Below are 24,239 nucleotides of genomic sequence, written 5' to 3' on the forward strand. Positions count from 1 at the left end.
ATCTGTGTCCCTCCTGCTCATACAAGCACAGCGATACAGCCTCATAACCTAAACAGTTTTGCCAGATGCTGGGAACAGCTTCCCGTAAGAGCAGAAGATTTTTATAAGAGACTTGGGGATTTCTAACCACAAGGCAGCTGGCAAAGGAGTATCTTCAATCCTTTTAAAGTATCATCATAATCCAGAAAGCCATGGAAAAGCCATACAGCTCAGAGCAGCTTTCAAACAGGCCATGTTGAAACTCCAAGGGGGAAACAGACTGGCACGGGACAGCATGGGGAATTTGAAAGGAGAATCTGATCTCACAAATGACAGCTTCATTTCTCCAAAATCTTCAGGAAAAAAAAATGTACAACCATTAAGTAATGCAGAAGTTAAATCTGGTTTTCTTGTTTCTATCTTTTTTGGTTAAATTCTCTTTACATGCAGAGCTTCAACTACTATCTTTAGGACACAGTATTGGTTACTGCCTCACCCCTGCTTAAGCGTGTAGCACAAAGACACACATTCTTGGTCTATACATCTTTAGAAGCGCAAATAGAGCAAACTGTGCCAAAATAGCAAGACCTATATGTGCACCAGTGGGAGTCCCTGTCCATTGGACCTGTGTCTAAGCTACGGGGAGAGAAGGGAACTGGAATGAGAACCATGCTGCTGCCTTAGCTGCTTCAGGAACAGAGACAGCCAGGAGCAAGGGCACATGCCTTCTCCAAGGTGCCCTGGGGAAGACTGAGGAGCACAGAAATTCCCACTCCCATGGGTTCCTGTGGCTTAATATTGACTACTGCATCCTGACAACAGTGGACAACGTGTTCCTCAGCTCTGCTCTGCCCCCAGGACTCAGGGGCTGATCTCCAGTAGAACTGGTCAGTGCTGGAGGGAGCCAGGCAAGGTCACTTGGAGGTGAATCATAGAATAGTTTGGGTTGGAAGGGACTATCAAAGGTCATCTAGTCCAACCCTCTGCAATGAGCGGGGACATCTTCAACCAGATTATGTTGCTCAGAGCCCTGTCCAGCCTGGCCTTGAATGTTTCCAGGGATGGGGCATCTACCATCTCTCTGGGCAACCTGTGCCAGTGTTTTAACACCCTCATTGTAAAAAATTTATTCCTCATGTCTAGCTTGAACCTCCTCTCCTTTAGTTTAAAACCATTACTCCTTGTCCTGTTGTAACAGGCCCCATTAAAAAGTCTGTCCCCAAAATGGGGCAGACCTGAGCAGAGGTTGGTAAAGCCAAAGCAGTAAGGAGGCAAGGAAGATTTCTGACCACCTGGCAAGGACAGCACAGATTAGAGCCCATTATAGTGCAGAAAAGTTTCCCTTTAAGAGAAGTAATTTCACAACCTCTTGCCTCGTGGGCTTGATTTTTACAAGGTGTTTCAGCAGCTTTCTTGACCTGGAATATATAAATATAGTATAAATAAGGTGCTTTGTGCAGCTGAGGTCAGTCACTTTTCACTTTTAATAAAAAAGTCTATTTTTCCCGGAATAACCAGCCTTGCTCAGGGATGGCAAACAGATGGTGCAGAGGGGGCCAAATTACTTTCACAACCAGAGGCCACAGCCAGAGTCATGCACCAATTCACCCTGTGTGTCCCACTGGTAGCAATGGGAACCTGCACACAGATTGGATTGGGGATATGGCCTTATGTGACACCAGAGCTGCTGAGGAAACATCACAGTCCTCAGTTGTCAGGACATGGCTCCCATATCTTGACACATTACCATGGTATTTACACCTTGGTCTTTCTTAAAGTCCCAGCTCTTGGAGTCATGTGATTACATATCACTATTTCATCTTTCTTATTCTTTAAACTTAGTTCTGGTTACCAAGTATATTGGAAAACATTAAACTTCTAGGTTTCAAAAGCAGAAGTCAAACCCAGAGAACACAACATTTGTTGTTTTATAATTCTGGATTTGGGGGGATTTTTTTTCAGCCAAATTTTTCCAGGCCAGGGCAGCCTTGGGATGGTGGTGAAAAGAGCAGGAGCATCAACTGGAGAGCACTACCGCCTGCTTGGTTGTAGTGCTGCCATGGGGCTGGCACACTGCAGCTCCATGACCCCTTACAGGACACTCGTCAAGAGTCAGTGGACTCCCTGGGCTATTGCTTTCACTGGGAAAGGCATTTCAGTTGACCTTGCATCTACAGTTTTAGTTCCTGTATTCTGCAGTTTTGTAACAGCAAAACAAAGCTTCAATTTTTCTGTTGGGAAAAGATGCTAAGGGACAGACAGTTCAGCAGGGGACATCTGGTCCTTCATTTTCCAGTGACTCAGGCTAGGAACTGTTTTTTGCCTGTGAAGTGGGGATGGGAGTGAAATGCTAGTATTAGCATGCACTGCTGTTGAGACAAATGACAGCTGTCAGAAGGCTTTTGAGTTTCTAACTCCTTTGAGAGGAGTAAGGAGACAGTTTGCACCTTGTACATCACTTACATTAAGCCCAGGCACTGAAGTCATTCTGCACACATTGAATTTTTCCTGTATAGCCCTGATAAGCAAATAGCATTTTTTTCAAAGGGAAAAATGGGATTCTGAAGCAGAACTTGAAGAGGAGAGTCTTTGGCTTGTTTTGCAGACTAGATGTTTGCAAAATACATCTCCCCATTTCCAAGCTTCTTAAATTCATGCCCAGCACCTATAACTAGTTCTGCTTTCAACCCCTACATGACAGGTGGTTTCCAGTGAAAATATTATTTTGTGTCTGCTACACACATGCAGTGCTTTGAAAAATTTGACGAGTAAATGCTTCTTCCAGGAAAACTCACTCCCAAGCTGTTGAATGCTATGGTCATCAATTAGTGCTCTGGATTTGTTGTTTAAACCTTCATAAAACACAGCATAGAACAAGCACGTGGGGGAAAGCTCAAAAGTAGCACAAGTGTGGTGTTTGCAGTTACCTCTGCAGGCTCCCAAAGCACTGCAATGACAGCAAAGCATAGGCTGCTGATTTTTCACAAACATGACAAAACATCCCATTGAGCACTGCCTTCTCCCTGGGGTATAGTCTTTACTCAGGTTTCCAAGGTTAGAAGACACTTTCCACATCTAAGACTTATGCCTGGCTGATGGAGAAATGTCATGGGCTCAGACCTCCCTGGGATCATCAGGACTATAACTGTGCCAACTACTTGGAAACAGCTAAGGAGGTGCTGCCTGGAGAGCTCAAAAATAAGCCCATCACACAGAATTGCCCTTCCTTTTCACTGCTGTGTCCATCTCCATCCGTCACATTTGTAAATGCCTGATTTATCCTACTACTAGCAAAGGCCAATTTGAAGCTGACAGTGAATGTTCAGGTTGCTGGAAACTATGTTTCTGAGCATCTTTTTTAGAAACACCATTCTCAGGGATATCCAGGTCTCTGCCAATAACATGCAGGGAAGAGACAGAGAAGGTTCAGTGGGCACACGCTCAGGTCTGCTGCAATTAGGAACAAAGACAGATGTATGGCAAGACAGATGTGACATCCCATCTGCTCCTGTGGGACCTCTCTGGCATCTCTGAAGGGACTTGAAGAACACCACAACGAGAGACAGCTAATCACTGAGGACTCACTGATTATCCTCCAGCATTATCTTAACCCACGAAAGCTGGAACAGAGACTGAAGCATCCCATTGAGGAGATGTTTCAGGCTGAGCCAAGAAAGGGTGGCAGGACAGCTGCTCACAGGTGAGGATGCTGTGGCTGAGGGGAAGACTGCCCTTGCGCTGAGCACTTGTCTCTTTTGCAGGGAATATAAGACAGAAATTTTTCAAGCAGGGAATCATGGAATCACAGAATCATAGAATGTTAGGGATTGGAAGGGACCTCAAAAGATCATCTAGTCCAATCCCCCTGCCAAAGCAGGAACACCTAGATGAGGCTACACAGGAATGTGTCCAGGTGGGTTTTGAATATCTCCAGAGTAGGAGACTCCACAATCTCCCTGGGCAGCCTATTCCAGGCTCTGTTACCCTCACTGAGAAGGAGTTTCTTCTCAAATTTAAGTGGAACCTCTTGTGTTCCAGTTTGAACCCATTACCCCTTGTCTTGCCATTTGTTGTCACCAAGAAGAGCCTGGCTCCATCCTTGTGACACTCACCCTTTACATAGTTATAAACATTAATAAGGTCATCCCTCAGTCTCCTCTTCTCCAAGCGAAAGAGACACAGCTCCCTCAGCCTTTTCTCATAAGGGAGATGCTCCACTCCCTTGATCATCTTCGTTGCCCTGTGCTGGACTCTCTCCAGCAGTTCCCTGTCCTTCTGGAACTGAGGGGCCCAGAACTGGACACAATATTCCAGATGGGGTCTCACCAGGGCAGAGTAGAGGGGAAGGAGAACCCCTCTCGACCTACTAACCACCCCCCTTCTTATACACCCCCAGATGCCATTTGCCTTCCTGGCCACAAGGGCACAGTGCTGGTTCATGGTCATCCTGTTGTCCACCAGGAGTCCTAGGTCCCTTTCCCCTACACTGCTCTCTAACAGGTTGTTCCCCAACTTATACTGGGACCTGGGGCTGTTCTTGCCCAGATGCAAGACTCTACACTTGCCCTTGTTATATTTCATTAAATTTTTCCCCGCCCAACTCTCCAGCCCGTCCAGGTCTTGCTGGATGGCAGCACAACCTTCTGGCGTGTCAGCCACTCCTCCCAGCTTGGTGTCATCAGCAAACTTGCTGATAGTGCACTCTATTCCCTCATCCAAGTAACTGATGAATATATTGAATAATACTGATCCCAGTACTGACCCTTGATGGACTCCACTAGATACAGGCCTGCAACTGGACTCTGCCCCATTGACCACAACTCTCTGGCTTCTCTCCTTCAGCCAGTTCACAGTCCACCTCACTAGCCGATCATCCAGACCACACTTCCTCAGTTTAGCAGCAAGGGTGCTGTGAGAGACTGTGTCAAATGTTTTACTGAAGTCAAGGTAGACCACATCCACCACTTTGCCATCATCCATCCATCCACCTCATTATGTCCTCATAAAAGGCTATGAGGTTGGTTAAGCATGACTTCGGCTTGGTGAAGCCATGTTGACTTCCCCTAATGACCCTCTTATCCTTGATATGCCTTGAGATGACACCAAGGATAATTTGTTCCATCACCTTCCCAGGGATGGAGGTCAGGCTGACCAGTCTATAGTTACCCAGGTCCTCCTTCTTGCCCTTTTTGAAGACTGGAGTGACATTTGCTTTCCTCCAGTCCTCAGGCACCTCTCCCATTTCCCAAGACTTGGCAAAGGTGATGGAGAGTGGCCTATCAATGACCTCAGCCAGCTCCCTCAGCACCTGCAGGTGCATCCCATCCAGACCCATGGATTTATGGATGTCCAGATTGCCTAATTGCTCCCCAACCCAGCCCTCATCAACTAAGGCAAACTCCTCCGTTGTCCTGACTTCCTCTGGGGCCTCAGGGGTACGGGGCTCCTCAGGACAGCCTCCGGCAGAGTAGACAGAGACAAAGAAGGCATTCAGTAACTCTGCCTTCTCTGTATCTTCTGTCACCAGGGCACCTACCTCATTCATCAGTGGGCCTACATTGCCTCTGGTGTTAGTTTTATCTGCCACGTATTTGAAAAAGCTCTTTCTATTGTCCTTGACCCCTCTTGCCAGGTTTAATTCTAAGGAGGCCTTAGCTTTCCTAGTTGCCTCCCTACACCCTCTGACAACAACCTTATATTCTTCCCAAGTGGCCAGCCCCTCCTTCCATGATCTATAACTCTCCTCTTCCACTTGAGCTTACCCAGCAGTTCCCTGTTTAAGCACACAGGTCTCCTGGCTCCCTTCCTTGACTTCCTACATGTCAGGATGCTCTGATCTTGAGCTTAGTAGAAGCAGTCCCTAAATGCTAACCAACTATCTTGGGCCCCATTTACCTTCAAGCAGCCTTGCTCATGGGATTTCCCCCAGCAATTGCTTGAAAAGGCCAAATTTTGCCCTGCTGAAGTCCAGGGTTGCAATTCTGCTTGCTATTCTGTTCCTGCCACACGAGACCCTGAACTTCACCATTTCATGGTTGCTGCAACCAAGACAGCCCTCAACCTTTACTGCTTCAACCAGACCCTTCTTGTTAGTGAGAATGAGGTCCAGCAGTGCCCCTCTCCTAGTTGACGACTCCACCATTTGCATCAGAAAGTTTTTGTCAATGCACTAAATACCTGAGGGTTTGTGTCCCCATCCTCTAAATTGTGCAGTAGCCCAGATGTCTTTCTTCACATCATTCTGCACTGTGCTCAAGGCTCCACAGTCCACTAACCCAATTCTTTGCAGGTAGGAACTGTCTTTCTGCTCTGCATATGTAGACAATATCCAGAAACCTCCTCCAGCAACTGCAGCGAGATGCAGGCTACTGTCAAAGAGAGCTGTGGGTGTGCATGAATGAATGAATGAATGAATGAACCATTCGTTAGCATTGGCATGAGAATCCCCATGATTTTGAGACTACTAATTAGTGGTTGTAAGTGTGTTTGCAATGGTAGGTGTTCACTTGCATGACTGCAAAAAGAGACAGGGAAGGAAAGGTAGCAGGAGCAAACCGCTGCCTCTTCCAGCACAGCCCAGGCTGCAGTCATGATGAAACATAGGTATGCCCACACCGTGACAAACTTGCTGTGTCAGGACATGAGCAGTCTTGTTGCATTTTTGCCTGGAGGACCAGGCAGAACACAGGAGCATTTGCTCAGCTTGTCCAGCAGATTTCATAGCCTATGCAGAGCTCTGTGCTGTTATAGCTAGCACTTCAGCTAGCTTGGCTGAGGAAAAGCAGTGTGAACCGCAGTCACTGCAGTGTGGAGCAAATCGCACACAGTATCTCCTCTCATCAATGAGGCCCACTCTCTTCTTTGCTCTCTGACTTCCACTCTTTCTTTCACAGCCCAGCTCCACCTTTCCTTCAGAGACTGCAAAAGGTGAAGGTCTGACTGTGCCTGGAAAGGGATGTGTGAGTGCCTGGGAAGTGGGGGACATCTACCCTCCTAGCCTTATATCCCTTCTAATCAGTAATTTTTCAAGCAGATGGAGGCTGCACTCAGGTGCGTGTGAGATGATAGTGCTTCTCTGCTTCACCTTTTCTGTCCCTGTGCCATTAAGGCTGAGTGATACAAAGGGTTCATTTGCATAGACTAATGACCATCACCACAAACACTGAAAAACTCTTGTTTTCTTCAGCTTCCCTCAAATGTCACAAAAACCTCTTACCTGAAGTAGCGTTTCTGAGGATCTCAGCAGGGGGCACAGGGAGACAGTAACATGCACTGCAAGCTGAAGAGAAAGGTGAGCTGGGAGGAACTGGGGATGTGCCTGGCTCATCAGAGAGCCACTCACCAGTGCATCCCCATTAGCAGAGCTAATGTCTTGGTGCTCCAAAGGAGTTGTGTACCATATTCAGAGAAAGAGCTGGGAAGTAGGTCAGCAACATAACTAAGGGAAACAGGGAGCTTTAGGGAGAACTTCATGGCTGACAGCTAATTAAAATCTGAGTTCCACTGCTTACTGTTGCAATGATTAGATTTCAGTGTACAGGGTGAAAAGCAACACGAGGGATTGTGTTTGTTGCAACAATGCCAATTTCTTCTGTTCACACTATCCCTTTGCTATGTCAGCTTGTGCAGTGCCTTGTGTCCTGCATCTACTGCCAAACCAAGCACCACTGACACACAACCACTGGTCTGCTCAGGTCCTGATCAGAGCACACTACTGTGCATGCTGTACACATTCAGTTGTGATCGTTTTATATCAATGGCCCTGCTGAGAGAATTGAGTCCCATGTAAGTACCATAAATGGCCAGATGCAAGCTTATCCCTCCTGTGAAGAGTTTTAAAACAAAGGAGGTGAGACAGACAGAGTTAGCTACTGTACACAAAATAATTTTTTTTTCTAAACCAACTTCTTATTTGGAAATGCCTTTCATCCCATATGTAGACAATAAGCTCTTAAAGTAAGACCAAACCTAAATAATATCAATAACAGCTGCAACACTAATAACAAGTAGCTGGTTTGCTGGTTGGTCGGTTTATCACAAGGTGCTTTACAAAGGAGTTTGGTGACGTTGTCCATGTCTCACACCTCATCTGTAACAGAGAAATTTAGTTTTCTGTCTCTGCTGAAGGGTATGCTGATGCAAAAATCTAAAAAAATAATAATAAAAAAAAAAAGGCAAGAAAAGCACAAATGAAATCCAAAGGTAAAATTCTGGCTTGCCTTCTTGCCAGTAGTGACAAAAATTACAGGCACAGCCAACAAGATAAGTGAGAGAAGCATGCAGGAGCTACCATTACGACTCTGCTTCTCCACAGTTCTTGTTGCACCTGAGGATCTGGGTATATAGGGCTACTCAAGGTCGCTGGGTACTGGTAACTACCAGTGTGAGAGTTATTAGCTATTGTCCTATTTTAAGTTCCCAGAGCCGCAGTTTTGCCTGGAGGGTGGGACAATGGGTTCATCTGCTCCTTGCTGGAGCCAGCAAAGGGTGGAGTCATTCAGGCATGGTGAAAGGGGAACTGCCCACAGAAAGGACACTTGGGTCAGCCTGTGGTGTGGCAAGTCCTTCTGTGCCAGGTTGCTGGCTTTCTGCAGGACCTCCCCAACCCCAATGACCCTCCCTTGGGAACAGGAGGCTCTGCAGGTTCAGGGCCTGGCCTGTACATAGCCAGATATGGGGACAGTTCCCAGGAGGGCCCTAGACAACCCAGTTATCCCTTTCTTGTCACTCCCATGGCCCCTGCTGTCTTCTGCAAACACCACATTGGTGATATGAGAGGGGAGTGACCCTCAACCCAGGGCCCCTTGGGATGTTCCTAGCCTCCTGCCTCCCCATAGCAGCCATGGGCAGCACTGTGGGGTACCCCCCCATTCTGCTTCCCTTCTCGCCATCTCTCCCAGGCCTCACTCCCTCCTGCAGGGTGCAAATGGGGTCGGGTTTGCCCTGGCAAGTTGCGGGGCGGCCAGGGAGGGTGCGATGAGCCACGGCGGCAGGGCTGGGAGCTGACCGGGCCGGGATGGCAAGGCAGGCAGGGCAGGGAGGGCAGAGCTGGGGTCAGGCAGGGCAGGGGGCTGCCCCAGGCAGGGCGGGCAGGACTGCTGGGGGTGTGTCCGCAAGCAGCCCTGCCTTTCAAAGTCCCTAGCTCCGAGAAGGAAATCGGGAAATATTTCCAGCAGGAGGAGGAAAAGGAGGGCTGAAGCTGACTCCGCGGAGGGGGGACGGCGGGTTTCTCCCTGCCCGCGTAGCGCCGCGGGGGGATGCGGAGGGAGGGGAGGCTGCCTGCGGGGCGGGCCGGCTGAGCGCATCCCCGGGCGCTGCGTGTGTGTGTGTGTGTGAGTGTGTGTGTGTGTGCGCGCGTGTGTGTGTGTGCGCGCTCCCTCCATCCATCCCTCCCTTCCTCCCTCCTTTCTCCCTCCCTCCCTCTCTCTCTCCCTCCCGCCCGCCGCCGCGCCGCAGCCGAGCACCGGGGCTCCGCCACCCGCCCCACGCCCCGCCGTGATGCCCCTTCGCTGCTGAGCCGGCCCCGGCGGCGCCCGCTCCTGCCCCAGGTAGGACCGCGACTGACTGGCCCCCGCCCCGGCCCTAGCCCTAACCAACGTGACGAGTCCCCTGCCGCCCTGACACTGGTTTCTACACCGGGGTCCCCGGTGCCGAGGGAGGATGGGGGGCCCGGAGCCGTGTGGGAGCCGATGGAGCGGCGGAGGTAGGATGCTTGCCCCCCGCCCCGGCAATGCTTTTTGCAACCCTGACACGGCACCTTTAGACAGGCGAGGGGGTCGCCCCCCTCCCCCGCCGGCCATTCATGATATGTCGCGACGGGAGGCGCGGCTGCGGCGGGGGGTACCTCTCCCCTACCCCAAGGGCCGGGCATTGCCGGGTATGTGGGGCCGGGGAGGCGGCTGGAGCAAACCGCCTCCTCCCGGAGGGCTTACGGGCATCTTCCCCCGTGCGCGGCGGCGGGGATGCGGTGCCTCCGCCCGGCGGGGGTGTTCGTGCCTCTTGGCAGGGCTGCTTTTTCTCCAGCCCCGGGATTTTCTGCCTTGAAATGGTTAGCGAGGTGAGTGGTCCGAGGCACCTGCAGCCACAATGAAGTACCCCTTTTCATCTCGATCGGCATGTGTTACTAAGGGCTGGCATTAAGCAGCGCTCATCACGTAGGCTTTGTCTAGGTGGAAGCATGGCTGGAGCTCTTCCGTCATCTCGAGTTTAATTCTTTAATCGTAGCCTTGTTGCTTCACTCCCCGCCGAGCCATGCTAAGCAACCCCACACTCAGCTCTGTCTCCAGGGCAAAAGCAAACTGCCAAAATGCAGCAAGCACTAGGGAGAACTAGAGTCTAAAAATGAAAGCTGTAGTAAAACCACAAGGTCATAGGCGTGTGGGTGCAAGTATTTGATTTCAGGGCTCCCTTTGCTTGCACTTCGCAGGAAACAGTACCTCCAATCCCAGATGTTGGAAATCTGCGAGTAGAGCTATGGAAATGGGGGCTGAGGAAGGCTGGGGTTCTCTGTGTACTCTCCTGATGCCTGCCTAGGCATTCATGTGCTTTTCTTACCACCACAAAGAGATGTACTCTTATTTAGAAAAGGGAAGCTGAGGTTCTTGTATGTTGATTTGATGATGACGGTTGGGGAAAAAGAAACTGTGCTGTATGGCTTTGGCTGAGGCAGTGGTCATCACCAAAGAAAGGCATTTGTGTTCCCTTGGGTGCATCTGATAAATGTTTCTTCCTCCCCTTTTCGTTCGGATTGGTTCTCCAATAGCAGCTTTCCCTCTTTTCCAGCAGAGACATTTAGCCCAAATAGAGAAATAATCTAGCATTTCTAGAGCCATAACCCACCAGCCAAGCCATGAATCCCCACCACCGTTCTCTTGGGAAAGTTGATGCCTTCCCTGACTCATCTAATACCCCAACAGCTCTGTTTCTCTGGAGGCATAAACTCCTAAGCCAGTGCTGGGGAGTTGTGTTGTTCAAGGGTTCGTCTGTACCAGGGTTTGTGTTCAAGATGTTTGATTGAGGAGATTGCTGCTTAGTGTTCCTGAATGCCAACACCAAGTAGCACAGTTTCAAGCTGCTGAAACTTTGCTCGCTTCTCTCTCTCCTGCTTTCACTGAGCTTTTTGTCATCTTCTGTCTGTGAATTGCTCTTGAGGCTTAAATATTCACTGTCCTACAGCTACCCAGGCTGCACCTAGTTTGCTCTTCTGGCACAGATGAATATGGCGTAGCATCAGCTTGATTTATGTCCTTGCTCTTCACAGCAATTTGCATGATGCCATATAGGCACAGCCATTTTTCTGTCTGTTTGGGCCTTTGATAGTGTCCTGATCTGCTGAGGGCTGTCAAGGTAGCAGTTTTCCAGCATTGCATCCAGAATGAACTTGGTTTTCTGCTGTGTTTTGGGGATCAGGCAGTCCTCCTGGCTTACTGGGGAAAAGCGACTGTTCTCCAGCATCCTAAGGAAACTCAGATCCTGTAATAAAGTCCAGTGTTCCCCAAGGCATGAGCATCACTGGACAAACAGCCAACAGGTTGGTCATAGACAACACAAATGGCATGCAATACTGGCTCTACTTGCAACTGGTACAGTGAACAGACTGGAGCTCTGTTCAAGCTCAGGGTGCCATGATCTGCATATGCTCTCAGATCATGAACACTGGTGGCTGCAGCTGTGCAAATCTGGGCAGAACCTGGGTGCTCAGGTTGCTGTGTCGTTGCAACTCTGGAATCCAATATTGAGCTCATTGACCAGTCTTTCCCTTGCTAAGTGTATGAGTGGTATCTCTCCAGCTATTTTCAGGAAGCTTGTAGGAACTTGGCTTGCTCTGCTATCTCTATCCCTCTGGTGATTTTAGCTGAAATTGGGAGGGAGGGGGACAGACAGGCATGGAAACTGTGATTTCATATGCTTGGCTTCCTAAGGAAACCTGGCTACAAATAGAAGCGAGATTTGCTGCTGCAAAGCGCTCCTGGGGAGACAGAGAAAGTGGGGGAGACTGGGGAAAAGGGTGGGATGGAGAGAGTTCAGAGAAGGGCAACAAAGCTGGTGAAGGGTCTGGAGCACAAGTCTTATGAGGAGTAGCTGAGGGAACTGGGGCTGTTTAGCCTGGAGAAAAGGAGGCTGAGGGAAGACCTGAAACTGCCTGAAAGGTGGTTGTAGCATGGAGGGTGTTGGCCTCTTCTCCCAAGTAGCAAACAATAGGATGAAAGGAAATGGCCTCAAGTTACACCAGGGGACATTCAGATTGGATATAAGGAAAAAAAATTAACAGAAAGGGTTTTCAGGCATTGAAACAGGCTGCCCAGGGAAGTGATGGAGTCACCATCCGTGGAGGTGTTTAAAAGGTGTTTAGACAGGGTTCTTAGGGTTATGTTTTAGTGCCAGTGTTAGGTTAACTGTTGGACTCGATGATCTTGAGGGTCTCCTCCAATCAAAATGATTCTATGGTTAACCTCACATTTGAGGTAAGCAACCAAGGCCTGGCACACATCTGCGCTTCTGTTCGCTTTCCTGAGATCTGGTGGTCTAAAAACAGTGTGTCTGCTCAGCACTACCATTCAGCTCCCTCTAGGGTCAGCAGTTCAAGAGAGGTACCTCTGGGGTGACTCTTCTGGGAGGTGTTACTACCATTCACCAGCCACGGCTAGGTATCTAGCTGATGAATGGAGTGTGCCAGGATGGGGCTCCAGCCTAAACTAACCTGCCCAGTTCCTGTCTAGGGCAGTGTCTAAATCGCCCAGGTCCACAGCCCTCAGTCACCTCAGCCTTTCTCCACACACATTCCGGGCGATGTTTCCCACCCATCCACCTGGATGGGTGCAGGGACCTGCGAACTGGGGATTTGTCTCTGCTCCCTTGAAGCTTTCTGCTTCTTCCTGCTGCAGAGTCCAGAAGAGCATCCCACTGTATAGACCCACACAGAGCTGCAAACCCAGTGCAAACATGAGTACAGAGGGAAGAGCAGACACAGGCAGAGAGGAAAGCAACAGGCCTGCTAATTTCTCTCTCCTGGCCCCTGTGGGGCATCTCTGGGCACATGCTTCCTCTTCAGGCTACCCAGGAGCTTCAGGCTTATTAGCAGTGTTTTACTTTCCCAGCACTCATGGGAGGTGCTCTTCCCATTTTACAGACAGAGATGAAGAGCACAAGGAGGTGAAGGGCTGCCCTGAGATCGCAGAGACAGTCTGTTGGCAAGGCAGCCTCAAAGTCAGCTCGTGGAGACCCGGTGGATAGCACTGTGCTTTAGATCAGGAGGGGAAATCCACAGGAAGAGCAAGGCATTAACACTGCAGGAGGAATAATGGGGAAGAGGCTGGTGCTACTTGATAAAGAAGAGACCAAAAGCAGGTGACAGGGATAAAGAAATGGTCTGGAGGCAGCGAGTAGGAGGGAAGATGTAAAAAAACAAACCAAATCAACCAAACAAAAACACACACACCAAAAAAACCCCACAAAAAACCAACAACAACAAAACAAACAAACAAACAAACAAACAAAAATACACACACACAAAAATCAAAACCCAAAGCCCCAAACAAACAAACACACACAAAAACCCAAACCAAAACAAAACTCAAACAAAACCAACAAATAAACCAAAACAACAACCAACCCAAACAACCCAAGAGAAATGTAATGTTTCTCCCTTGCTTCTCATTTCCTGGCATTTTCCTTTCTGAGATCTTCAATCATGGGGGAAAGGGCCGATTTGCCACTTGGCCTTCATGTGCTAAAAAACAAGGCTGGAATCTCCCTGACACACACATGCAAGCTCAGTCTCTACAAGCTGCCACCAAATTCATCCAATCTGGCTGAAATTTTATGTCAGGGTTGTTTTATTTTCTCTATTTGTCTGTTTATTTTGGAAAGTTGCTGCGGAGATTGTGGGAGGCTATTGGATGCTTTATCGAAGAGATAGGGTACTTGGAAAAATCAGTTGCTGACTGATAATTGTTCTAACTTTTTAATGTCCTTTACAGAAAACAGGGTGGCCTGATGTGTGTTTTACTGATTGGTTTCACGGAGGGCCTGTGTCTCTGACTATATTTGGAAAGGTTTTGATATTTTTTTGTACTGATGCAATCAGGATTCTGATGGCCTGGAAATCATTTTCCTAATGTCGAGATCTGGAGGGTCATGACAGGAGATGCCAACAGGCTGTGCCTGTTTTGGAGTGGCAGAACTGGGCGGAAGGGAGAAGGAGCTGGGCAGATCCAGAGCAGGGCTGTGAGCCAAGGTTTTTCTAAGCTGTGTTTAAAGTGCCATCACACTGTGCAGCCCTGAGCGGCAACATGGTGTTTGGACATAGCGACTTTCCTCCATGGGTCCGGATGTACAGCCAGCATGGTGGTAGAGTCCTTTTCCTGCTTTGATGGGTAAAAACCACAGCTGGCAGGAGCTACTTTTTACCAAAGCTGGTCAGCATCAAGACCAGACATGAAGCCAGGGGAGTCTGTGGCTGCCTAGACAAATCTCCAACCGCCCCATACGTTGCAGTTGGATGCAATTGGCATCCGTTTTATGTCCCTTGGCTGTAGGAAGCTGGACCTAAGCTCTTGGCTGATTTACTAATTGATGGTCAGAGACCAGACAATTTGTTTGTGCTTTTTCTTTTTTTTTTTTTTTTCTTGCAGTCTTGTCTTTTCCCTGCATGGGTTTTGCTCGAGCTGCCTTTCTGGGAAGCAGATTGCTGCTTTCAATGAGGCACAGGTGTAGAGGCTTCAGCACAGGCAGGAAGGGTCAGGAGGAGGTAGAGAGGTTTTCTAGCCCTCTGGAGAGAGAGCAATGGGTATGAGTCCCGTCTGTAGTGGTGAGGTATGCAGCACTTTGCCCAGATAAGGCTGGATGTTGCTTTCAGTAGGCTCTACTGCAAGAGAAAGTGGGAAAGGGGTGTGATGACTTGGAGATGAGGTCTGATCTTGGGGTAGGAGCACAGGGCGCATAACTTGAAATAGTCATTTTTGCTGGGGGGTGGCACTTGTTGGCTTTGAAACCCTGTCCTTTCACTTGGAGCCTTTTTGGGGACTGTTGTCTTTTCACCAGGGACACTTGGCAGAGCAGTGGGTAGCTGGCTTGCTTTCTGTTCCTCTAGCTTGCAGGTTGGCTGTGCCTTGCAGTAGCAACTAGCTGCTTTTTTGCCAAAGTTTATGGGTCCTCTGGCTGAAGAGTGATAATCTTTATCCTGCGTCTTACACCAGCAAAGGGGGTTTTGAGCTGCCTTCCCACCACCCTGCAGCAGCACACTCTCAGTAGGAAAAGCTCCTTTCTGTCTAGCTCTGACTATGGGGTGGGGAACAGCTGTATGGGAATCCCCATGGTGTTGCAACATGCTCCTGTTTGTGTCCCCACAGCATGCCAAAATGCACCCACTCTCCCGTGAAGAGCAAACTTCTTACTGCCCCCCAGCAAGTGACCAGTCACCCTGTCGGGGGGAGGGTGCTGCTCCCACCTTCTATACACAGTGACACAACTGTGGGGACACCTTCTCCCACACAAGCTGGCAGTAAATTCACAGTAATAATGTTTATTATGAAGCTGATGGCACAGTGAAGTAGGAACTGTCAGGTAGTGGTGACTGTAATGGTGTGAATGCTGCTGTGTTACAGCTGCTCTGTGTTGCAGAGCGTTTTCATTCGAATACTGGGAAAAATTCACCGTGGAAAGCCTCACTCTCTGTCTTTGTGTGGCGACTCATTCTTGGTGAGCCCAGGCCCTTTTCTTCCTTGCCCAGTCCTTCTTCTGTAATGAAAGTGTCCACACTAGCAGGGTTTTTTCCCTACTCTGAAAAATTATGGTGGCACTAGCTTGTTGCAGATGGTTGTAAACCTGTGTGTGATACAAAGCTGTAGGAAAATAACAGGACGAGTCTTACAGTGGATATTTCAAGGGCGAAGTGCCCAAATGGAGATGGGACTTTTGGGAGGCTGCTGCAAAGAAAAAGCTGTGCTTTGCTGAAACGCAGAGCAGCTTTCAGGCTCACTTCGTATGCAGCAACCAGTCAGCCTGATAGAGCATTGCTGCCAGGGAAAGGTCAGAGTCGAGTCTAAAAAGCAGTTTTCTCCCCATCTGGCAGCTCCTAAACTGGAGTGCTGCAGCACGAGCTGGCAGCAGCAGCTCTATCCTACAGATTAGTGAAAGCTAGAGCTCCCATGTCCAGCAGAGAGGCAAATATCTCTGCAGCCCTCCTAGCCCTGCTGTGGGCAGCAACTGCCCTCCTGGTGTTTCACAACACTAAGGGCTGGAATAAAGGCTGGGCCAGAGTCTGTTGGTTGGTACGTGCTTCTAAACTGAGCCTGTCTAGAAGGGAGCACAAGGACTCTTGCAGGCTTACTTCATGACTGTGCAAAACCAACAGGTAGTGCCCCGGGGGAGCTTGTCCGCAAAGGGAAGGGGCACAGCTGCCACTTCAGGAGAGCCCGAGTGGGACCTGGCTCTCCTGGTTAGATCCAGCTCCACCTGAAAGCTCTCAGGCAGCGAGTTCCACGGAGCCCAAGGACAGATTCACTCTCTCCGTGATAAAGAGAGCTCCGGGTGCTGCCCCTAGGCATGGGGTAGTGCTTATGGGCAGGGTTGTGCTGGCCTGGGGTGGTGATTTGGGGCTCCTCACCACACATGTATGGCCAGCACCAAGCTTGTGCCTCTGCCCAGCACTGCTGTGATCAGTCTGACTCAAGAGGTGCTGAGGGAGTGAGGCCAGGCCATGAACACCGCAGCAGGAAAGGTTTGTCGGGGCTACTGACCTCGCATGCTGTGAAACTCCTACTGCATTTGCTTTTATTGTTGATGGCCAGGATGGGAAATGCAATTCAGACACCTTAATGAAAAGCTAACAAAGTTGGGTTTGGAGGGAGGGCTGGCATTCTGGTAGCCTTGCTTCTCATTAGAGAAAAATATGAATGATTTGTCTGGGAATATTCTTACCACTCTGCCTGCAGTAGTGTGCGGACCATGTGCCGAGACCCTATGCAAACGCCGAGTAAAAGGGTCTCTGGGGACCAAGCTGTTTATTTTGTATTGTACAAATAAAGAAAATCTGCTAATTTTATAGCAGCTGCTTCACGAAGATATTTTGGGTGTCAGGCTCTGATTGTGTGTGTGTAACCAGAATGTTATGGCCAAGCATTTTCTAGCTCTCCATAATTCCCAAGTCTGGTGTTAATAACACTCAATGTGAACTGGTTCAGGTAGAAAAGCTGGTGAGGGTATGTGACTATTTCTTGATGACTGCACCACAAAATGCTAGAGAAGATCCAACGTAGAGATGGGGGATACTGCTGTCATCAAAGAAAGGTTCTGGTACATTGCCAAGGCTGGTGCGTTTTTCTTCCAAAGCTCCAGTCTTTCCTCATCCATCTGAACTCTCCAGAAAAGTTCCATGACTCTTATCTCCTGCTGTCTGAGCAAAAAATAATGTTTGTACCTTGAGAGCTGGATGGGAAGGCCAGAAAGCTGGATTGCTCAGATGCAAGCCTCTAGGCCTTTTTTCCTCCTGTTTAACATAATATGGGACTTGATTAAAAACAAATAAACAAACCAACAAATCACCACAAACTAACAAACCAAACCCAACTTATATTAGGATGTTCTAAAGGGAAGAACATGGTAACAAAGTTTAACTGACTTATTAATCTGATTTTGTGGGTGTCTTTTTTTCTGGCTGGGGCTTCCAGTGCTTGAATCCTTTTAAGACTATAGAACGGGTCCAAAGTGTGATGGGACTCTCCTATTCTTTACGACCTAAATCAGTGACCCAAAGCATAATATTTTCTCTAGAACCATCTGTTTCCTCTTCTTGCCAAGGGGATTTCACAATGCCTGATTGCTCTGAATAATTGTACATGTGCAAGGATATGACTTGCCACAGGGAGAAAATTAACTGAACAAGGGCAGGTGGATATTCTTGAGTTTTCTGTTGAAACTACTACTCTTTAGAAGAAGAGGGGGAAGAACCATGCAGCTTAGTAATATTTAATGCCCAAACTAAACTTTTTGAAGCCTACATATTTAAAAAAACTACACTTAGAAGCTATCTGGGATAAACAGAGTACATACCAAGTCAGCCTGTGTTTTGACAGCTCCTTTATCAAATGTCTCCAAGATTTGGTTTAGAGCAGTGTGAAACACAGGAGTACAGATGTTGGCTGACTAATTCGTGCTTAGGCTAAACTTTAGTACCCATGAATGTGCATCTGTTTCAAATCAGCTGTCCAGCAAGTGGCCTGCAACAAGGTACTCTTGTTTACCAACACTATGTTTTCAATTTTTTACTTTCTAAGTGGTGGTGGCTACAACCTGCATTTTGGGAAGCAGAGGGTACCCAGCAACTGTGATCAGGAGGAGCAATGTTCAGGGCTTCTGGATTGAGCAGTAAGAACTTTTGGTAGCATTAGCAGGATTTCCAGCACAAAGGTGTCCTTTCTTTTAAGTCTGTCTCCATACAGGAGAATTACTTTTTATTGTTTATCTTATCTGTTCTTATCACCTAGCTCTCCGACTTGCTTACTTCCTGCTCCTCCTTTCTTAATTAGCAAATTGGGAGGATGGCAGAGGCAGACCAACAATTCCTGGTAAGAAAATGCCATTTATATAAAACTGTCTCGATAAAGTCTCAGTATTATCCTTCCAGCCCAATAATCCCACTACAGCATACTTAAATAAATGGAGGAGAGGGCTTTGATCCATCATTATGATGTCTCTTTGTGGAGTAGATCCTGTAACATGGGCACAGGATGGTACCCATTGCTTTCTTCAGCCAGTTCTTCACTTGCATGCAGCCTTGACTCTGTGTAATGTGCTCCTGCCCTGATGAGGAAGGGTGATTTCTGCATCATGGGGAATAAGGAGATGGGTGGTGGTGACCAGGTGCTTTTCTTCAAGGAGGTTTTAGTGTGTGCCTTTTTAGGAAGATAAATTCGTCTTCACAGGAACACCCACCTGGCTGTACTTTTGTAGTCAGAAATGCAGCATGTGTAGCCTGCTGTGTGGCTGGAGAGCCAGCCTGGTTCCCAGCTGTGCTATGGAACAAGCTCTCTTGCAGGAGGAAGAGGGAAGGTGTGCTTAGCCATCCTGCTTGGGTCATGCTGGCTATGACCAGCCCCAGCTGACACCTGGGATGCTGTCACTCGATGCAGCCTTAGTGTGGATTGGCTGATGTGTGTCCCCAAGTACAGGCAGCTGTGCAGATGCCAGACCTGGTGTGGTGTTTGCTCAAGACCAAGCAGATGGCACATGGTAGGGTGAGACCTTCCTGGCGTTGCAGAGGCTGGACTTTGAGAGGTATTAAGTGAATCTCCTGCTTGTGTCCCATCTCTGATATTGGCCTGGGAATACTATCCTTCTCTTAGGAGTTGAAACCTTTCATGGCCGAGCTTTTTTTTTTTTTCTTTCTGGGATGTGGATTTTTTATGAGCAAAACCAATTTAGCCTTTTGTATTCTCCAGCAAAAGTATTGACATACTCATTTTCCTCTCTTCATTGAAACATTTTTAAGTACCATGTGATTAAATCAACTGGGAATGGAGAAACATAGTATAGCAAAGGCTCTCCTTGAGGAGAAAATATAGCTTTAATAACTAGGACTCTGGCTTTTATTGCCTAGTAAAATTGAGAATGTCACACTGAGCATGCTCAGATTTTTGCACTGAGCATCTCTATGTACGTAGAGGCATCTGTTCTGTCGTTTTATGCACTGTTAACTAACTGCAAACTTCTTTAACAGCTCTTCTACACTGCTGGAAAATTCCAAGGCAGGACAAGGGCAAGTACTGCTGTCATGCCTGATGACGGATGTAAATGGAGTGAGAAAGGCTCTTGAAGGGGAAGCCGTCAAAACTGACCTAGTGGGAAAAGAGCACAGGCACAGGTTTCCTCTCGAAGCATGCCGAGAGAGCCATGCTTGGCTGCATATGAAGTTCTTTCCAGTTTTGGGAAGGTGCAAAGTGATGCGCTGTGGAAGGAATGGCTCCAAAATCATTAATTAAAGACTGCCCTACTGGTGCACCTTATGATCAAGTTACTGTAAAGAATAAGGTTTTGCCAAGGCTTGACATCACTTTGTGCAGATATCTGATGTGGAGTAGGTGCTTGAGAGGACTGTGAGCAAGAAAAGTCTGTGAAATACAGAGTTCACAGTGATTAAAAGCAGCAAGTATATCTATCTATCTATCTATCTATCTATCTATCTATCTATCTATCTATCTATCTATCTATCTTTTTTAATTATGAGGGGTTAGTAGATTTCCCTGTCCTGTCCTGCTCTTAGCCTGAACTCCGGTGAGTGGGTGCTCTGTAATTTTGAAATGGGAAACACGTCTGCCAGTTGTGAAGCAGAATGATGGGCTTTAATTAGATGAGAAACCAGAAAATGCAATTGAACTAATAGGCTTTCAGCAAAGAGAAATAAAGTGGCATTAAAAATCATGGTAACTAAAGGGGGTAGATGCTAGCCTACTGTTAGCATCCAAATCCATCCTTCAGATAACTGAGCTGGATAATTTGTACATGGAACACTGCAGTAATTATAACACAAATGGGCTCATAAGATGGGTCTTCTTGAGTAACAGGGTAGCTTGATTATATGTTTGGGAAAGATAGAAAATAAACAGGGTGCAGAAGAAAATCTTGTTATCCCTAGTTGGCTTCACTTAATGTATGTTTCCTTTCATCTCTGCAGGTTGAGGACATTTGGAGCTCGCTTGGTGGAAGCGGCCATGTCACGAGCAACTCACCCACCTACCTTCCCAGTGAGCTTCCAACTCCTGAGTGTTGTGCTGGTGTTGCTCTTCCATGCAGATGGCATACATGCGGAAAGCCCCAGCGAATTGCCTGTGAATGACACCGAGGAGTGCACTGGCTCATACATCTGCAAAAAGGGTGTGATTTTACCAATATGGGAACCCCAAGACCCCTCATTCGGTGACAAAATCGCTCGGGCAACCGTGTATTTTGTAGCAATGGTGTACATGTTCCTGGGAGTATCTATCATAGCTGACCGCTTCATGTCCTCCATCGAAGTCATCACATCCCAAGAGCGGGAAATAACCATCAAGAAGCCCAATGGTGAGACCAGCAAAACCACAGTGAGGATCTGGAATGAGACCGTTTCTAACCTCACACTGATGGCCTTGGGCTCATCTGCCCCTGAGATCCTTCTGTCTGTTATCGAAGTGTGTGGCCATGGTTTCACGGCGGGGGACTTGGGGCCAAGCACAATTGTGGGGAGTGCTGCATTTAACATGTTTGTCATCATTGCGATCTGTGTTTACGTTGTTCCAGATGGAGAGATAAGGAAGATCAAGCACCTGCGAGTGTTTTTTGTTACAGCCGCATGGAGCATCTTTGCCTACACTTGGCTTTACATTATTTTATCTGTATCTTCTCCTGGGATTGTGGAGGTTTGGGAAGGCTTGCTCACCTTCTTCTTCTTCCCCATCTGTGTGGTGTTTGCCTGGATAGCTGACAGGAGGCTTTTATTTTACAAGTACGTCTACAAGAAATATCGAGCTGGCAAGCAGAGAGGCATGATCATTGAGCACGAGGGTGACCGGCCCTCCTCCAAGGCTGATATTGAGATGGATGGAAAGGTTGCTAATTCTCATGTGGAGAACTTTTTGGATGGAACACTGGTGTTAGAGGTGGATGAGAAAGACCAGGATGATGAGGAAGCCAGGAGGGAAATGGCTCGGATCCTGAAGGAGCTGAAACAAAAGCATCCCGACAAGGAAATTGAACAGCTTATAGAGCTGGCCAACTACCAGGTCCTGAGCCAGCAACAGAAGAGCAGGGCCTTTTACCGCATTCAGGCTACTCGGCTCATGACGGGAGCTGGCAACATCTTGAAGAGACATGCTGCAGACCAGGCCCGCAAAGCTGTCAGCATGCATGAGGTCAACAGTGATGTGGCAGAAAATGATCCCATCAGTAAGCTCTACTTTGAGCAGGGTACCTACCAGTGTCTGGAAAACTGTGGCACTGTCGCCCTGACCATCATTCGCCGTGGAGGAGACTTGACCAACACGGTATATGTTGACTTCCGGACAGAGGATGGGACAGCCAATGCTGGCTCTGACTATGAGTTCACTGAAGGGACAGTGGTCTTCAAGCCTGGAGAAACCCAGAAGGAAATCCGTGTTGGCATAATCGATGATGACATATTTGAGGAGGATGAGAATTTCCTGGTCCATCTCAGCAATGTCCGCGTGAGCACTGAGGCCTCAGATGAGGGCATTCTTGAAGCCAGTCGTGTCTCAACACTTGCCTGCCTGGGATCACCATCTACTGCCACTGTCACCATCTTTGACGATGACCACGCTGGCATCTTCACCTTTGAGGAACCCGTAACACACGTCAGTGAAAGTGTAGGGACCATGGAAGTGAAAGTGTTGAGAACCTCTGGTGCACGAGGAAATGTTATTGTGCCCTACAAAACCATTGAAGGCTCAGCCAAAGGTGGAGGAGAGGACTTTGAAGACACCTGCGGGGAGCTGGAGTTCCAGAATGATGAGATAGTGTAAGTGAAGGTTTTATTTGTTACTTACAGTCTCCATTTCTCCTGAAATTAAATGCACATGGCTCCCAGAGCTGCACTGGAGGTGTTGGGTGTCAGCACATTGCAGTAAGTCACAAATGGCCTTATGTACTTTGTGGAGCCTGAAATGCTGTGTCCCTGCCTTGCCAACAGACCAGAGAGTGATGCGTGCTCAGGGGCACTCCACCCTTCCAGCAGCAGGAAGTGGGACTGGTTTGTGAGCCCAGCCTCCCACACCCTATCCATGTGTCGCACAGATCTCTCTAGCCTCAGGTTTACAGTGGAGGAGTGAACAAAAATGAGCTGGCTGTTACCACCCAGTCATAAGGACCTGTTTTGTGAAGGGCCTAAAATGAGTGTATGAATTGTGGTACCTACTTCCCCTTGCCTGTTGAGTCAGATCATCCAGGACTGGGCCACAGACTCTTCCACCCGTGCTCTGTTTGGGGCTTTGGTGAAGGTCACTTCACCTCCTCCTCTTCTGAAGGCTACAGTCCTGTGTCATTGTACAATGCATGTCCTGAAAAAGTTTCGTCATGCAGAGAAGTGTCACGTTTAGGATGCAACTGTAGCCACATTTGACTGCTTGCAAATAAAAAAACAAAGAGGCTTAAGGCTGTTGGAGGCTGGTCCTGAATGTTGCTGGATGGATGGTAGAAAAAAAATCAGTGCTGTAGCCTTGTTTGTTACGTTATGTGGAGAATATAAAATAGCCCAGTAGAAAATCCTTGGGTATGTCATGAAGACATTTCCTTGACCAGTTGAGGCTCTGGGAGAAGCAAGCTTTGGGAGTTGTGTTGTTCCAGCCTCAGGCTCTTCCTACAGTGAAGTCTGTGACTGTAGATCAGTCCTTGTTAATAGCATAGTCTGTAGCAAAAAGCTGCTGCGTAGAACTTGGAGAATTCCCTGATAAATGGCACTGCTGTGTCACGGGAGAGCTGAATGTTAGCTTAGGTGTTGTGTATCATACAACTGGTCTCTTAAGAGTTGAGACAGACCCATGATGAGTGCCAAGAGTGGACCTTTTGTTCTGCCTGTTACTTGTATCTGCTCTCTGTGCACAGGGAGAATGAGGTGAATGGGGAAACCCACAGTTGGGGTTTCGACTTCTCAGGAAAAACTGAGCAAGAACTTCACAGCTCCAGCAGTCTGGAGACCAGAACATGAATGTTCCTCACACAAGGGTCAAGAGCACACGTTATGCCATTGCTCCTGGCTCCTGAATGACAACTTTAGTAGAGAGGAAAGCAGTTACTTCATTTATTTATTTATTTATTTATTTATTTATTTGCCCATTGTGGGAGAAGCATGGAGTTGTCTGCAAGATGCAATGAACTGGGCTATAAGGATATCCCCCAAAGGCTATTTTTAACCAGGTCGCTTAGCACTAGCAAAACTGGGCTTCTGGCAGGAAGAATGTGATGTTTAATCTCAGTTCCCCTGGGATGTGACATGTTTACTTAGCAGGCCAAACAAATGGCTGCAGGCTCTGTGACTGTGCTCAGAGGGGCTTGCCCCCCCCACCTTGTCTTGGATCCACCACTATGCCCAGGATGTCTGTGCTGTCCTTCATCAAAGACAGATAATGTCACCTGCGTCTGCACTGCCTGTTGGAGCTTAGCCTGTGAGGTGGGGTTTCACAGTAGGATGGCACTGCCATCTCCTCAGTGTTGTGCCGGGGCCCACTGTGCTGTCCCTACTCTCCGTGCTGGTGGCCTGTCCTCCACTAAACTCT

The 24,239-nt window shown here is 48.2% G+C and overlaps 1 protein-coding gene across 5 annotated transcripts in view; it reads left to right on the forward strand.

The window, feature by feature from the left end:
• SLC8A1 (solute carrier family 8 member A1) overlaps positions 1–24,239 on the forward strand; it is a 145,310-nt gene that overhangs the window by 12,009 nt on the left and 109,062 nt on the right. For 3 of the 5 annotated variants that reach the window (XM_082048767.1, XM_082048771.1, XM_082048769.1), the window contains one exon: positions 20,651–22,486. In XM_082048767.1, coding sequence (XP_081904893.1) covers positions 20,688–22,486 — 1,799 coding nt within the window. In that variant the 5' untranslated portion in view covers positions 20,651–20,687. Of the gene's footprint in view, positions 1–9,150; positions 9,528–9,977; positions 10,037–20,650; positions 22,487–24,239 lie in introns of those variants that run through there. The other 2 variants (XM_082048768.1, XM_082048770.1) reach the window with 2 other exon arrangements.

This window comes from Streptopelia decaocto (genome assembly GCF_964273445.1).
Source record: "Streptopelia decaocto genome assembly, chromosome: 3".
Taxonomy (NCBI): Eukaryota; Metazoa; Chordata; class Aves; order Columbiformes; family Columbidae; genus Streptopelia; species Streptopelia decaocto.